This window comes from Hemicordylus capensis, chromosome 4, assembly GCF_027244095.1.
Source record: "Hemicordylus capensis ecotype Gifberg chromosome 4, rHemCap1.1.pri, whole genome shotgun sequence".
NCBI classification, from domain to species: Eukaryota; Metazoa; Chordata; class Lepidosauria; order Squamata; family Cordylidae; genus Hemicordylus; species Hemicordylus capensis.
In genome coordinates this window covers 317984853-318001145 of record NC_069660.1, presented here as the reverse complement: position 1 = coordinate 318001145, position 16293 = coordinate 317984853, and the positions used below count along the sequence as shown (strand labels likewise).

Genomic DNA, 16293 nt, shown 5'->3' with positions numbered 1-16293 from the left:
AAGAGCTGAAGGCCGCTAATGAAGCATCCTGGTCTTCCATAACACCTCATCAGTGCCACAGGCTGATAGCATCCATGCCACGCCGCATTGAGGCAGTAATTGCTGCAAAAGGGGCCCAAACCAAGTACTGAATACTTATGCATGCTTATACTTTTCAGAGGTCCGATATTGTTCTATTCCAATCCTTGTCTTCTTGGTTCCATGTAATATTCTAATTTTCTGGGATTGTGGATTTGAGGTTTTCATGAGCTGTACGCCATGATCATCACAATGATAACAAATTAAGGCTTGACTGATCTCGCTTTGCATGTAATGCGTCTGTCTCATATATCAGTTTCACCTTTTAATTTGCATTACTGAAATTAATGGACTTTTGCACGATATTCTAATTTTCCGAGTTTCGCCTGTATAAAATCATGCATGGTGTGGAGAGAATGGAGAGAGAGAAAATTTCTCTTACTACAGTAGAACCAGAGGTCATTGAAACTGATGGCCAGGAAATTTAGGACCAACAAAAGGGAGTACATTTTCATACAGCACAGAATTAATTTATGGAGTTATCTGGCCACAGGATATGATGGTGGCCACCAGCTTGGATGGCTTTAAGCAGGGTTTAGACGAATTCATGGAGAATAGGTGTATGGATGGCTGCTAGTCTTGATAGCTATAGGTTACCTCTAACCTCAGAGGTAGGATGCCTCCGAATACCAGTTTCAGGAGAGCAACAGCAGGAGAGGGGGCATGCCTTCATCATCTTTTGCCTGTGGGCATCTCAGAGACATCTGGTGGCCCACTGTAGGAAACAGGATGCTGGACTAGATCGGCCTTGGGATGGATCCAGGAAGGCTGTGTTCTTATGAAATTGAAATTCCCATGAAATTGATTGCCGGGAAATCTAGGACCAACAAAGGGAAGTACTTTTTCACACAACGCATAATCCACTTGTGGAATTCTCTGCCACAAGATGTGGTAACAGCCAACAACCTGGATGGCTTTAAGAGGGGTTTGGATAACTTCATGGAGGAGAGGTCTATCAAGGGCTACTAGTCGGAGGGCTATAGGCCACCTCCAACCTCAAAGGCAGGATGCCTCTGAGTACCAGTTGCAGGGGAGTAACAGCAGGAGAGAGGGCATGCCCCTTTCACCTCCTGCCTGTGGCTCCCAGTGGCATCTGGTGGGCCACTGTGTGAAACAGGATGCTGGACTAGATGGGCCTTGGGCCTGATCTAGCAGGGCTGTTCTTAAGTTCTTATGTAAATGCAAACCTTACTCTGTATTGAGGTTCCCAACAGTTACCCTATACCTTTTAAAAAGGCAGTCAAGACACATTTGTTCACCCAGGCTTTTAATAAGATATTGTTTTAATTGTGTTTTAAATAGTTTTAACATTTTAAATTTTAATTGTTGTAATGTTTTGATCTTTTTAATCTGTTGTTTTTATTGTTTTGTTGTAAACTACGCAGAGACTTGCATTTTGGGTGGTATACAAATGTGTTAAATAATTAATTAATAAATAATATAGGGGCCTGGAGAGATTACCAGTAGCTTTAATCCTGCTCCACTGATCAAAAGAACTGGAAGACCCTCGAGAAGATCCACCACAAGTACTAAATTTGGGAATATGAGAATAACATATTAATATAATTACCAAAAAAGTTGCATTGAGAATGAAACCTGCTGAAGCTAATATTTTATGTCGGTGTCACATTTTGTTGAAAAATATATTATTATACATTATAATTTTGCTGGAGTGAGATTGCGACTCGGTTGAAATTAAGCAATTATAGAAGTTATCCCGAGAGGCCATATGTGTTAAGGGGGGATGAGGAACGAGGGTGTTTGGGTGGTCTAGATATGAGAAGAAGAATGGTGTGTGATTAGGATATGAAATCCCTCTTGGGAATTCCTGGGGGTGTGTGTGAAGCAGAAGAGATTTGGGGCCAATTAGGGAGGTCATGCCACCTCTTATTGGGCTAGTCCAAACTCTGTAAAAGGGACTCATCATAAATGCCCTCCAAGAACATCCCACCTGCAAAATGCACATATTGCTTGTGTGGACACTGAACTTCCAGACCATGACTCTTCCTGGTGCCTGGCCACCATCATAGTAAGGGGAAAGGAACTGAGTGGGTAAGATCAACTTTATAATAGAATTGTCTGGATAGGTTAGTTGGCAACTTAAGGCGTAAAAGACGTGTGTGTGTGTGTGTGTGTGTGTGTGTGCGCGCGTGTGCGCGTGTGCGTGTGTGTGTTTGTGTGTGTGCGTGTGCACGCGCGCTTGATAAGGGATTAGGTGTTATAACATTGTGCTGCTGTTTGAGGTTGATTTAGGTACATTCAAGGGGAAAGGAAAACCCCGTGGCACCATTGGGAGACTCATGCTTGAGCTGTTGGGAGTTCATAAGCAGTGCTTTATTCAGCCCACTGCTTGTGGCTTTCCTTCTCCATCTCAGGAAGAAGATTCCAGTTCTGGTCAGAATTCCTTGGAACGGTCTCAAATCCTGCATCTCAGAATCCTGTCCCCTGAACCTTCCCACTCCCCAAAACTCGCGGCTGGAGCCTTTGACCCAGTATCCTTTGGTTCCTTGGTTTCCCCTTCCCTTGGAACTTGGGTTAGATAGTAACACAATCTTAGGTCCCTGGATGTTGTTCGACTACAACTCCCATCATCCTCAGCCACAATAGTGTGGCTGGGAATGATGGGAGTTGTAGTCTGTTATGCACTGAGGTAGGGGTCCTCCCCCCCAAAGTATTAGAGTGAGGAAGACACAGGAAGGCTGATATAATTTTTACATTAATGCATACAACTTTTATTAAGACAAGGGTTGCACAAAGATAGATATATTCAGTACTGGCAACAGTGACAGATAAGAATAATGATGGCAAAAATCATAGTAGCAGCAACAAAGTCAAATATCACATTTCAGTAACAAGACTTAATGATGTATCTCATTCACTCACACATTCATACTTATCCTAACTAACTTTGGAGTCGGCCAGACCCCAATTATTAGCTGGTTAGGTGAATTCTGGCTACAGAGACTGCCTGTCCCTGAAGCCAGTAACTTGCTGTTTCCCTGACTCTCTCATACGTACTCTTTCACACACACACACACACACACACACACACACACACACACGATTGATCAATAGCAAAAGTCAACATTAGGCTACTAGGACATCCAAGTTGAACGGCGTCTTGCTTGAGCAAACAGTTGATGTGGCATCCTGATTTCAGCAAAACCCATACCTCTGATTTCTGAGGCCTAAAGTAAATCCTTTCCATGACTTTTATTGGGGTGCAGATTTTCTAACCCCCTCTATGCATAAGAAGTCCAGCAACATCTGGGCAGCCAAGACTGGGAAGCCTGGCTCTGTACCCTTTCTGGTTCTGGTCCTCTGGTCAGGGAGGGGTCCCAGCTCCGTAACGCAACTCCTGCTTTGCACCCAGGGGGTCCCCTGTTTCTCTGAGTGGTCTGGCTTGGAGAAGAATTTCTGAGGGGAGAGACCTTGCCGGGAAAAGTGGTTGGCAGGAGAAGGATTCAGCATTCCCACCTTCTCTCTGCTTAATATTGCCTAGCCTGTCTTGTGTTCTAAAACATCCTTTGTTCTGAAACATTGGCCTGCACTAGTGGGGTCATAAAATGGACCACATTATTTAGAACGGCATCTGCTATTTCTTCTTGTCTTGTATCTCCTCCCTGCTGCACTGCCTTTTCCCCCAAAATAAAAAAGTCTGTTCTTTTTCTTCTTTCCCACGTGGCTAACATTTAGCAGAGATCTTGTTTATTTAGGCGGATGAAGTGCCTTGACCCTTGATGGTGCCCTGTGAGTCACAGCCACTCAGGACCGGAGTCTCCTGCTCTCTCCTGGGACAGAGACCCCCTACTTAGCTCTCCTCCCGTCGTGTTTACATAACATCAGACGGTGGGGAGCTGCTTTATAGTCCACCACCACAAGTGCCAAAAGGGCCTAATCTAAGCTACCTGGCATCATGTCTTGTGCTGGGGGACTGTCGTTGTCGGTAAAAGACAGATGATGAAATAACTCAACTCAGCCTCTTGCCTTGCAAGGACAAATCTACAATTCTGGAGGCCTGAGAGGGATCAAAACCATGTTGTGCCATGACGCATTCAATCAAAGCATCTGAGAGCCAGGAATGTTTGGGAGGAGGATTTGGTGGGAACACGTGTAGACAGGGAGGAGACCAGGAAGTTGGTGCCTCTGGTTCCAAGTGACCTAAAACAACCACATTGCTGTCCCATGAATTGGTTGGCCAGTTGGGTTACCATAGACAAAGCAAGTAAGAGCAACTGGGGAAGTAGCTCTTGGGGTCCTTTTCTTTCCCCTTGCCCCAAGTCCTCAATACGATGTCTACAATTCTATCCCCGGGAAGTCAGTCGTGCCACAGGCCTTGCTAAGTGGCCTCAAGGTTAGGGTCTCTCCCTCCCTCCCATCCCGTAACAGGAGTGAAGTCAAGCAGAAGCAGAAGCAGAAGCGGAATCCAGGCCAGGGTTTTCTGTGCTTTTGTAAATTCTTTAAGATGTATTATTCAATGAGGTTCTTAAAAAAAAAAAAAAGCGGCAGAGCAACAACAACAACAACAACAGTATTGCAGATGGTAACAAAAACATCTCTCTGTCCAAGTCTGCAATGGAAGAAAGAAGGTATGCAAAGGAGTGGACAAGGGAAGTTAGGGAAGGGAGAGTAAGAAAGATGACCAGTCAGATAAATATTTATAACAGTTAGGAACATAGGAAGCTGCCATATACTGAGTCAGACCATTGGTCTGTCTAGCTCAGTATTGTCTTCACAGGCTGGCAGTGGCTTCTCCAAGGTTGCAGGCAGGAGTCTCTCTCAGCCCTATCTTGGAGATGCTGCCAGGGAGGGAACTTGAAACCTTCTGCTCTTCCCAGAGCGGCTTCATCCCCTGAGGGGAATATCTCACAGTGCTCACACTTCTAGTCTCCCATTCAAATGCAACCAGGGCAGACCCTGCTTAGCTATGGGGACAAGTCATGCTTGTACCACAAGACCGGCTCTCTTCTCAGTTGTTAGGGCTTCTCACAGAACTGCTTCAGGAGCTGTGTGCACTCCCAATTTTTGCTTGTGTGTGAGCAAACAACTAGCAGGGAGTGATCGTGTGTAAGAGAGGATCTGGGTAGGGCAAGCACGCCCTACCCAGATTACGCCCCCAGCATTTAACTGAGGTAGGAGGAAAATCCACCCTACCCAGCTGCCACTTCACACATGATCGCTCCCTCCTCCTCCTACCTGGTTGTTTGCTCACACACGGCTGAAAATCAGGAGCTCCTGAAGGTGGGTGGGATGCTGGTCCTCTCCCGTCATCAGTTGTGTGAACAGCCCTGTTATGCGAGGTTAGCCTGGGATTTTGTATTGAAGATTCTGGCTAAGAGCGTCAAAGCGGCAAGCTACTCAAAGGTCTCTGTATATACTGCCCAGACAGGGTGGTAGGTCGGTGTCCTCTTGAAACTCTCTTTTTAAAAAGTAGAAGTTGTTTATTAAAGGGAACTAGCTGGGCCGGGCACAGAGCATCTGTACCTCCAGCCGGCCCACCCACCCACCCACCCGCTGCCGCCTTATTCCCCCACCAGCCCACACACTGCCTTTTTCTTGCCCCCTGCCTCACTTTCTGCCTAGCCAGGTGCCGGCTTCTTCTCCACCCCCCTGCTTTTGGGCGGGCGGGCGGGCTTCTCCCTCCCTCTGCGCCCCCCCCCCCCCCCCGTTTCTGGCTAACTGGCCCACCTGCTGCTTTCTGGCCGTCTGGGCGCCGGCGTCTTCTCCCACCCAAACCCAGTTTCTGGTGGGCCAGTTTCTTCTCCCACCACCCCAATTTCTTGTCAACCCCCCCCCCCGCTTTCTGGCCAGCTGGCCGGCGTTTTCTTCATCAGCCACAGCCACCATTTTCCTCCTTCCCACCCGTCCCATGGCTATCCGGCAGCTCTCCGAACTCTCGTGAGAGCTGCCACACATGGATTAGCCATGGGTATGCAATAGAGAATTACGCATATAGATGTAATAGAATAAGGCATGACTTATAACACTGGAAAATAAACATTTAGGTACAGCCTGTCTTTGTAGCTGTTATTGCAAGACGTAATAACAACCACCATTTTCTAGTAAACTTCCTAATTGGTGCTTGGAATAAGATCTCAAAAAGTATGTTAGCTTTGTCAATAAAGCAATGCCCCATATATTTTTGTGCCAATCTGATAATGGCTGCCCATTACTTTTCCCCCAGTATGTGCCCACATAACTTGACTGCTGTGAAAAGATTTAATACAAATTCTAAATCAGTTTTCACCATATTCTCTCTTAAACTGAGCAACTTAACTTTTTTAAAAAAACTACCAAAAAAAACTACTAAAAAAAAACTACCATTAATCCAATGGGGATTAACATCCCCATTTATATCGCTAACAATACTGAGTAATTCCAGCCAAAACTTATTTCTGATTGGACAAGACCAAAAATATGTGAAAAATCTGCCTTAGGGGAATTCCATTTCCAGCAGGTGTCATGGACATTAGTGTATAGTTTATGCACTCTGTGAGGAATCAAGTCCCTTTGGCAAATGGTCCTGGAGCTGGTTTTTAAATGTGATTAGTTCATGAGGTCCTCACTTCATTGAATGATGGCAGGAGACCTTCCAGATCTGCAAAATGAGATGTGTGGCAGCCAAGACTGTGCAGAGAATCCATTTCTCCGGTCATAGGAACATAGGAAGCTACCTTATACCACGTCATACCATTAGTCCATAGAAACATAGGAAACCTAGGAAGCTGCCATATACTGAGTCAGACCCTTGGTCCATCTAGCTCAGTATTGTCTACACAGACCAGCAGCAGCTTCTCCAAGATTGCAGGCAGGAATCTCTCTCAGTCCTATCTTGGAGATGCTGCCAGGGAGGGAACTTGGAACCTTCTGCTCTTCCCAGAGTGGTGGCTTCATCCCCTAAGGGGAATATCTTACCGTGCTCACACTTCTAGTCTCCCTTTCATATACAACCAAGGTGGACCCTGCTTAGCTAAGGGGACAAGTCATGCTTGCTGCCACAAGACCAGCTCTCCTCTCTGAAATGTTCCTTGCAATTGCCGGTGAATTTCAAAGTGATGAGGTGACCGGGAAGGGGGAGTTGTACCCAGCAGGGCCACCACAACTTCCTTACTCAACCTGTAGTTCAGCTCGCTCATCTAGCTCATTTTTGGCCCTCCAGCGGATGTTGGTTTTCAACTCCTGTAATCTCTGGCTATTGGCCACTGTGATTGGGGGTTATGGGAGTTGTAGTCCAAAAACAGAGAGAGGGCAGCCCTGATCTAGTTCAATATCATCTACACAGACTGGCAGTGGCTCTCCAAGGTTTCAGGCAGGAGTCTCTCTCAGGCGCTTTCCAGACTAGCTGCTCAACAGCAGCAAAATGCCTCCGTTCAGGCAAGTCGCATTCGAAACGTAAACAGCAGGGGGAGCAGTCTTGCGGAAACTAACAACCTGAAGAAACAGCACATTTCTTATACTGGTTATACAACGTCCCAGCTCTGTATTGCAGCGATTAAATTCGAAACAAGGCATTGAAAATATGAACGGCACCCTTCTGTCCATGTAGGGACTGCGGTGTCACGACGCAGGAAGTGTGGAAGCGCACTTCCAAGATATGTCCTGGCCTCCTTTATAGAGTCTAGTCTGGAAAGCGCCCCAGTCCTAACTGGAGAATCCACCAGGGAGTGAACCTGGCACCTTCTGCTTTTCAACTGGTCTACGGCCTCATGCCCTAAGGGGATTATCTTACAGTGCTCAAATGTAGTCTCCCATCTGTATGTGAGCTAAGGTGAACCCTGCTTAGCAAAGGGGACTATTCATGCTTGCTACCACAAGACCAGCTCTCCCTCCCTCCTCCCCTGTCCTGGAATTATGTTACATATAAATGGCGCATATCCCAGGAGCAGAACCATAATGGACATGGTGAAGGAGAACTCAAGCTTAGGTTGGTATGGGTCTGAATTTTGAGCCAGAAGGTTGCTTCTGGTGGGGGCTTTCATGTAGTCTGCACCGGCATGCCAGTGGATTGCTCACGTTTCAGCACTGTGGGGCATGGCTCATAGTCGTATGTTTTTGTAAGTCTTTTAAGTATCTTGCTGGTGCCCACTTGGTACTTCTGTGGATTGTGAGCACAGCAGAAGTAGGACAAGGAAATATGAAGGCGAAGGAAGGAAGGCATCCTTCCAGCACCTCCTGCGTTTGCTAGCGGCTGGTAATTCTCCAAATGCTTTTGTTTCTGTAGCCAATGCTGGCTATCTGCTTATCTAGCACTTCTGGGCCCAAATTCTGTGAACATCTTCTATTAGCAAATAAGCACTTAGTTTGCAGTGTTCTGTCTGCATTGCCCAAACTCTGCTGATCTTGGTATATTTCTGTCTGTTTCATTCTTTTTTGGCTTTGCAGTGATGACATTCTGGTCTGCTCCGATTTGTTCTGTACACTTTCTGCTGGTCACGTGAGGTACGGTTTGTGTGGCTGAGCTGGGATTACTTCTGTTGTTTTGAAGCTCGATGTCCTTTGAATTTTCCTTGCTAGACACTTCCTTCGACTGGCTTTCAGTGTTCTCTCGAGAGACAAAGAGCAGTGTGCATTATGTGGGAGTGGTAAGAGTGTGCCATCGAAAGAGTATTTTTATGGACTGGATTGGATTGGATTTATATACTGCCCTTCCAAAAATGGCTCAGGGCAGGAAGATGGAGAAGAGCCCATGGCAGCCACCCTGGAGCAACATCGAGACAGGTTCTTCTTGTAGTGGGAGACTTTGGCTTGGCTTGGCTTCTTCCCTGCAGAGCAGCAGGAGATCAGAATGTGGGTCATCAGGCCAGCGCCAGGTGGCTGGAGGAGAGATCAGGACCATTGGCATTCGGCTGGGCCCTGCTCCTTCCTCTGCTCGCAGCAGCCGTGGCCCATGACTCTGGGGCAGAGGAAGCGCGCCTGTCCAGCAAACCTGTTGTGGTAGCCCCAACACTGGACCTCAGAGGCCCCAGAGAGAAGAGAGATGGAAGCTGCGTGCAGGCCTGCTTGTGTGCCTTGCAAGGGGCCCTCGCTCAGTGGCAGAGCATCCAGACGGTCCCAGGCTCAACCCCTGCCTGGCGGTTCCTGTGGAAAGCAGGGCTGGGGAAGGTCTTGGAGAGCGGCTGCTAGGCAGCGGTGACGACCCAGGCTTAGACGGAGCAGGCGTGTGGCTCACAAGCAGCGGCTTTGCAAGCCCTATGCAGTTCACACTACCGTCCACTCTGTTTCTGTGCTGCTTATGAGTGATATTAGGGAGAGGTGACATCTCCGCACTCCAGCTTTTCTTGCTTAGCGCTTTAGTGGCCAGCCAGAAGGGTGAGTAAAGGCAAGGAGAGCTGGTCTTGTGGTAGCAAGCATGACTGGTCCCCTTAGCTAAGCAGGGTCTGGCCGGGTGGCATATGAATGGGAGACTAGGAGTGTGAGCACTGCAAGATATTCCCCACAGGGGATGGAGCTGCTCTGGGGAGAGCAGAAGGTTCCAACTTCCCTCCCTGGCAGCATCTCCAAGATAGGGCTGAGAGAAATTCCTGCCTGCAACCTTGGAGAAGCTGCTGCCAGTCTGTGAAGACAATACTGAGCTAGATAGACCAATGGTCTGACTCGGTATATGGCAGCTTCCTATGTTCCTGAGGACCTCTCTTTTGAGGCTGCCCGTGCTGTGACAGCAGGGGGCACGGCTTTGTTTTGCAGTGGACCCCAACTATCAGAAGAGTGGGTGGGAGATGTGCCTATGATAAGACAGTGGGAGCCACCGAGGGACATATAAAGCTGCCGTATAGAGCTGTTCTTGTGGTAGCAAACATGACTTGTCCCCTTTGCTAAGCAGGGTCCACTCTGGTTGCATATGAATGGGAGACTAGAAGTGTGAGCACTGGAAGATATTCCCCTTAGGGGATGCAGCCGCTCTGAGAAATAGCTTCTAGGTTCCAAGTTATTATTATTATTTATTATTATTATTTTAACATTTATATCCCGCTCTTCCTCCAAGGAGCCCAGAGTGGTGTACTACATACTTGAGTTTCTCCTCACAACAACCCTGTGAAGTAGGTTAGGCTGAGAGAGAAGTGACTGGCCCAGAGTCACCCAGCTAGTATCATGGCTGAATGGGGATTTGAGCCGTTGCTTGCTAGTCGGAAGTCGGAATCATGCTGCCTAGAGGGCAGCCAACAATGAGGCTCAATGGGGCGGCCCCAGCCTAAGACAGAACTGCACAGCCTTGGCCTTCCTGCAGACCTCGGCCTACAACTCCCATCATCCCTGACTATTGGTCACCATGGTTGGGGGTGATGCAAGTTGTAGTCCAACAACAGCAAAAGGTGCAACCTTGACCGCAAACAATAGTTTTACCCCATCTTCACTGGAGTCTTCCCCTGGGGGTTTCCACAGGTATGTATATATGTATCTATGACATCTCTATACCACCCCATTCAAAGTTTCTTCTGTGGCCAGGTATACACTCACCTGTTGGGGGATCACCCTCGGGTCCTACAGCCTTCCCTGCCCCCCACAGCCACTGGTCCTTTTTCCCCAGCCCACTTCTGTCGAGGGCCAGCGTCGTCATCTCTTGTGCATAAGAAGGTCACCCCAGTGCAGAATGGAGTGGGACTATTGGTGCTCGTCCTCTAAACACTTGGCCGCTGTTAATGCATCCTGAGGTTGCATTGGTACTTTTAGCAGCTGCATCACGTTGCTAGTTCAACTTGAGGCCCACAAAGATGCCCGGGTCTTTTTCCTATGCACTGCTGCCGAGCTAGGTCTCCCCCTCCTCCTCCCCCTCCTCCCTGTACTTGTGCATCTGGTTTTCCGTCCCCAAATGCAAGATTTTACACTTGTCTTGTTGACTTTCACCTTGTTAGTTTGGCCTAATATTCGAGCCTCTCCAGATGGCTTTGAATCTTGCTTCAGTCTTCTAAGGTGTTATCTGCAGATTGATCTGCACTCCCCCCCACACCCAATCTCTCATCCGAATCATTTCTAAAAACGGTAAAGAGCACAGGGCCCAGAACAGAGTCCCGAGGTATCCACTTAGTACCTCCTTCCAGGTTGACATGGAACCATTAACAAGCATTCAGCCAGCTATGAGTCCACCTTACGGTAGTATCCTGTAAGCCTGAAGTCTTACTCTGCTCCAAGGTGTGCCCTGCTTTCACACAGGGCAAAAGTGAATCCTTTGCAGGACTAGCCAGTCCCCCATACAAACAGGGCTTATGCCCTAGATTCGCTTCGACACGCAGGGGTTCCCTGGCAGGTGCCCAGGGTTTTGTCTGCAAACAGGTCAATAGCGAAAGCAATCCCCTATGCCAGGAAGTTTGAAACTCTGCTTCCCTAGAATCTCATTTAGGCAAACCTAAAGAGTTAATATTGCAGAGCGAATATTATAATTATTTCTGTCCATGAAATATTAATTGAGAGCAGAGAGGAAAATCTCAGCAAATCCCAATTAGAATCGAAAGTGTCTAACTGGAGGCTACGTTGTTGGAATGATAATCGTGGGAAATGACAGGATCCAGAGGCTAGGACATCAAGTGTGTTCCTTGCTCTGATTCCAGAAGAATGTTTGTTACTGTGAACTTGGAGTGTATTAGCAGGGAGTGTGGGTCTGACTTAATGATGAGGGTCAGGCCCCTTTCCGTGTGCAGCCAGCCCTTATCCAGCACGCTCCTTGCTCTGCTCTGCTGAGAACTGAAGAACAGCCATGTTGTCTCAGGACATCAGTCCTTCTTCTAGAATGCTCTGCATATGCCTGGGAGGTGACCTTCTTTTGTTAATGTTAAGCCCCCAGCTACACCATAAAGATAGATGGCGCTAAATAGACAAATAAAACCAGGCAAGGGGGCTCAGTGGATCTCCATGGGGAGGGTGTTCCATAATTTTGGTGCCACCTCTGAAAAGGGCCTGCCTCAGTGGTTCACTTGAGCTTGGGGTGTTAAGGATGACTCACGAAGTCATTTATTAATACTTAAATCAGCACATGCCGATTCTGGCACGCTGTAAATATTACAAATTCTTCAGCAGGTGGCCAGGTCACAACATATCACATTCTTGGAAATGAGGGCTCTCCAATCTGCATGCCTTGCAATGGTCAATGTTATTTATTTATTAATTATTATAATATTTATATTATATTATACTTTGCCTTTCTTTCGTTATGGAACTCGGAGTATATTGGGGTTGCTAGGCAGGCTCCCCTCCAGACACTTACCAGATCCAGACCTGCTTAGCTTCAGCAAGGCTCTGCATATTGTGCCTTCAAACCGCGCTTGGGGTTTTCTCCCTGTGAGCCCTCTCTGCAGGGACTGTGGGTCCCTTTTGTGCTGTGTACCTACAGAGCCTAGCATGGTGACACTATACGGCAGTGATCGTCAGTGTTCCCTATAACAGGGATGCCCAGGTGTGGTTGACTACAACTTTGTCCATTGCCCCTGGGGGGTGATGGGAGTTTTGTCAACACCAACTGGGAATCCCTGTTACTGGGAACACTGGTGATCATCTTTACCAGCTGGTGGTTCTTGCACATCCCAGTTTCTGATGGCTGCTTTGTGTGCTCTCTCTCTCTCTCTCTCTCTCTCTCTCTCTCTCTCTCTCTCTCTCAACCCTGCTCAGGGCATCGTCTCTTCGGTGGAACACGGGCACGAAAGAGCGGATGCTCATCAAGGTGACGGACCGCGAGCCCAGCTTCCTGATGCACCAGGGCAATGGCTACACCCCCGACAACCAGCAGGGGACCCGGTCGCGCAGGCCCTCTGGGGGCCAGCCGTCCCCCAACCTCCAGACCTTTGCCCCTGATCCTGACAACTCCGTCTTCTTCCCCGAGAGGAAGCCGTCACCCTTCCTGAAACGGGCCGACCACATGGGCAGCTGCTCCCCGCTGCTGGGGCGGGGGGAGTCTTTCTGCTCCCCGCTCCAGGCCCAGCACCGAAAGCACTCCAGCGAGTCCCAGCCCTCCTCCCCGCGCTACGCCTACGAGCCCCCCTTATACGAGGAGCCTCCCATGGAGTACCAGGCCCCCATCTACGACGAGCCCCCCGTGGATATGCAGTTTGAGGCCAGCGGGAGCTACAAAGCCGGCTCGCCCCAGAAGTCGCCCATCCGCAAGCCTCACCCTTTCCTGCAGTCGCCCAAGCAGGGCTCCAATTCGCCCTACCAGCAGCTGGTGTTGACCAAGCAGAAGGGCCCCGACCGCTTCATGAGCCTGGAGTACAGCCCCGCTGGGAAGGAGTACGTCCGGCAGCTGGTCTATGTCGAGCAGTCCGGCTCCAGCCCCAAGGTGAAGACCGGCCTCCGGCAGCACAAGTATTCCCCCAACCCGATCGGTGGCTCCTACTCCCTGCAGCATAGCCCCTGCCTGATGAGGGACCAGCGCCTGGAGGTCAAATCCGGGGACTACAGCAGCATGGAAGGGGCTGATTTCCAGCACAGCCCGCCCGTCAGCCAGGCCTCTCAGGGCGAAGACTCCATGTCATGGTCCAGCCAGCAGAACACCCTGTCTTCGACGGGCTACTCCCCTGGCACCCGCAAGCGGAAAAGCAGGAAGCCCTCGCTCTCCTACGACCCCAACGCCTCCTCCACCGACGGCTCTGGGGAGCGAGAGGAAGGGCTGCCGGAGGAGAGGCCGCCCTCCGGCTGCAACAGGCCCCTGATGAACCGCATGGAGAGTCGGTCTGTGGAGGCCGAAATGACCCGGGGCTTCCCAGAGCCCTTCTTGGCCCAGGCCCGGCTGGCGTGGGAAGCCCAACAAGCTCACTACCACATGAAGCAGCGGAGCAGCTGGGATTCCCAGAAAGACGGCTCGGGCTACGAGAGCGACGGGGCCCTGCCTCTCCCCATGCCGGGCCCCGTCGTGCGCGCCTTCAGTGAGGATGAAGCTTTGGCCCAGCAGGAGAACAAGCACTGGAAGTGGAACACCTTCGAGAAGCTGGGCTTTCCACAGATCTTGCTGGAGAAGAGTGTGTCCGTGCAGACGAACCTGGCTTCCCCCGAGCCCTACCTACATCCGTCCCAGGTGAGACAGATAACATGGGGAACCAGAACTCTTTCACTGTTTGAGTCATTTTCTGGAATAGTCAGTGGTGGGAGCAAATGATCTTTAGGTTTTGCTAGAGCAAGGCTGGTTTAGACCTAGATTTCCTACCAACCCTAGATTGGCCAATACTGAATTTTGATCTTACAGTGTCGTAGCTACGAGATCATACTACCATGTGTTCAGACAAGTGCTCAGTAATTCAGATTGAATGGGAGGTCTTTTAACCAATGGAAGCCTTTTTGAGGGGGGGGACACTCCCCCCCCCAAGGCCTTTATTGTAGACTGAAAGCCACAACCTTCATTGATGTTAGGGTGGTAGAGTAGCCCTTGAATGCTGCCAAACATCGGTAGCTCTGCCTCTGATTGGTGAGCCATCTGCACTGAGCCTAGTTGCCATTTTGGAGTGTCCTGCTCCAGTTTGGCAGAAGTCTCCTAGTTCAAGACATTTTGGGGGCTATCTGGAGCGTAGATGTCAACCCAAGGGGTGCAAAGGTAGGGTGAATGAGACTGCTCTGGGGTGTTGGCTGTGCACCCCAGCTAACTTTTGGATTTGTGTGGGGAACCAGCGAATCTAGAGTGAGCAGCTCATTACAGAATAAATTTGTGCAAAGCTTCGGTTTTGGAAATTTCTGACAGAGTTGAAGTCAAAATATAATCCTGTTTATTTAGGGTTATAGGAGTACAGAAAGGAAATACTGATTAATGAGCAACACAGTAATGATTGACTGATTGATTGGACTTATATACCACTCTTACAAAACTGGCTCAGTTTTATTAACTAATTATTAACTAATAAAACTAACAAGACTAATAATACCAATAACACTAAATTGAAGCTCACAAAGAGGTGTTTTAGCTTGCGGTCCAAATTACAATCAACTCAAGGCTGGCCAGAGAACCGGGCCTTAGAGAACAGCTTTAGGCTGTAAAGAGAGAGAGCGCAAGGAGGGAGCAAACGAGTTTGGATGGAGCAGAGTTTGGTTAGCAAACCTGGATCCTCTCTGATGGTGTGTCGGACACTTGTTGCTCAGCTGGAGCTGAGGGGCTTCTCTCTCCAGGGACAAGCAGGAAAACAGGGTGCAAGAGCGGGTATTTGTGTGTGCCACTCGCGGGTTGGGGAGCCAGTAAGAGTCTAAAGGTGGTCTGATCCCAAGAGACCAGTTCCCTGAGGCAGCCCAGCGTGCTGGAGACAGGGCCAACCTGGGGGTGCGAGGGCCAAGGCACAGCCGGATGGAATAGCTGGTGCCCAGAGGCACATACACGCAGTGGGTGAATCCAGAGGAGAGGAACACAGCCTGATGGTGTCTGTGATACAAACAGAAGTTGCCTTGCGGCCAAATGCTGACCACACCTTTCTGCTGAAAAGAGCAACATCCGTGGTGGACAAAAGAATACATTTTGTCCTGTTCACTTCTAGGTGGGTGAGCACAATGAAAAGGTTTAGGCAACCTGTATGTAAAAACTTTGCATAGGCGGACTCAGAGCTTATCTCGTGTCAGGATGACCTGGTGGTGGTGGGGAGATATTTCTTTACCATAATGATCATGTTTCCCATACTTCCTGCCAGCCATTAATGCTTGGGTCAGAGAGATGAGCCTGTTGCAGTCTTATCGGTTCCTTCCTGGGAAGGTGATTCACTCAGAAGACTGATCTTTTGTGGAGTTCTCGGCTACTCCTTTTAGAGGAATAACTTCTTGTTAACTTGGGTATACTTCAGCATTCTGTGCTTCATTAGAGGAGAGCATGAGGAATAGCCCTCTTTAAGTCGTGGGTTAGGCTTGACCTGGAGTGACCTTCCCCATCCTGCTTGCTAAGCAACTTACCCTTGGGAGTTAGCCCATGTAAGCAAATGGTGCACCTGCGATCCTGCAAGTCAGAATGGAAACTACAAGCCTGTAGATCTAATCCATTTGCAGGGGTGCTGCTGGGAGTCCCCATACAGGCTATTCTTGTAAGAGTTGTGGGATTGGTACAACTGCTTGAACTACATGTCTTCTCCCCCATATATTCACTGCAGTTTTAGCAAGCAACACACGCACACACACACACGCCCATCACAGGATATGTCAAAATCAATACAAGAACATAACATATTACCCACCGCTAGTACTTCCTCTAATTTTTGTCATCTGTGTGCAGAATCAGTTTTGTTCTGGACAGCCTTATCAATGCGCATGTGCATTCAGAGTGGGGCCTTC

The 16293-nt window shown here is 49.0% G+C and overlaps 1 protein-coding gene across 3 annotated transcripts in view; it reads left to right on the top strand.

The window, feature by feature from the left end:
- The window catches only part of ARHGAP39 (Rho GTPase activating protein 39), a 224025-nt gene that overhangs the window by 140051 nt on the left and 67681 nt on the right, over window positions 1-16293 (top strand). For all 3 annotated transcript variants that reach the window (XM_053251141.1, XM_053251142.1, XM_053251140.1), the window contains one exon: window positions 12676-14074. In XM_053251141.1, coding sequence (XP_053107116.1) covers window positions 12676-14074 — 1399 coding nt within the window. The remainder of the gene's footprint in view (window positions 1-12675; window positions 14075-16293) is intronic.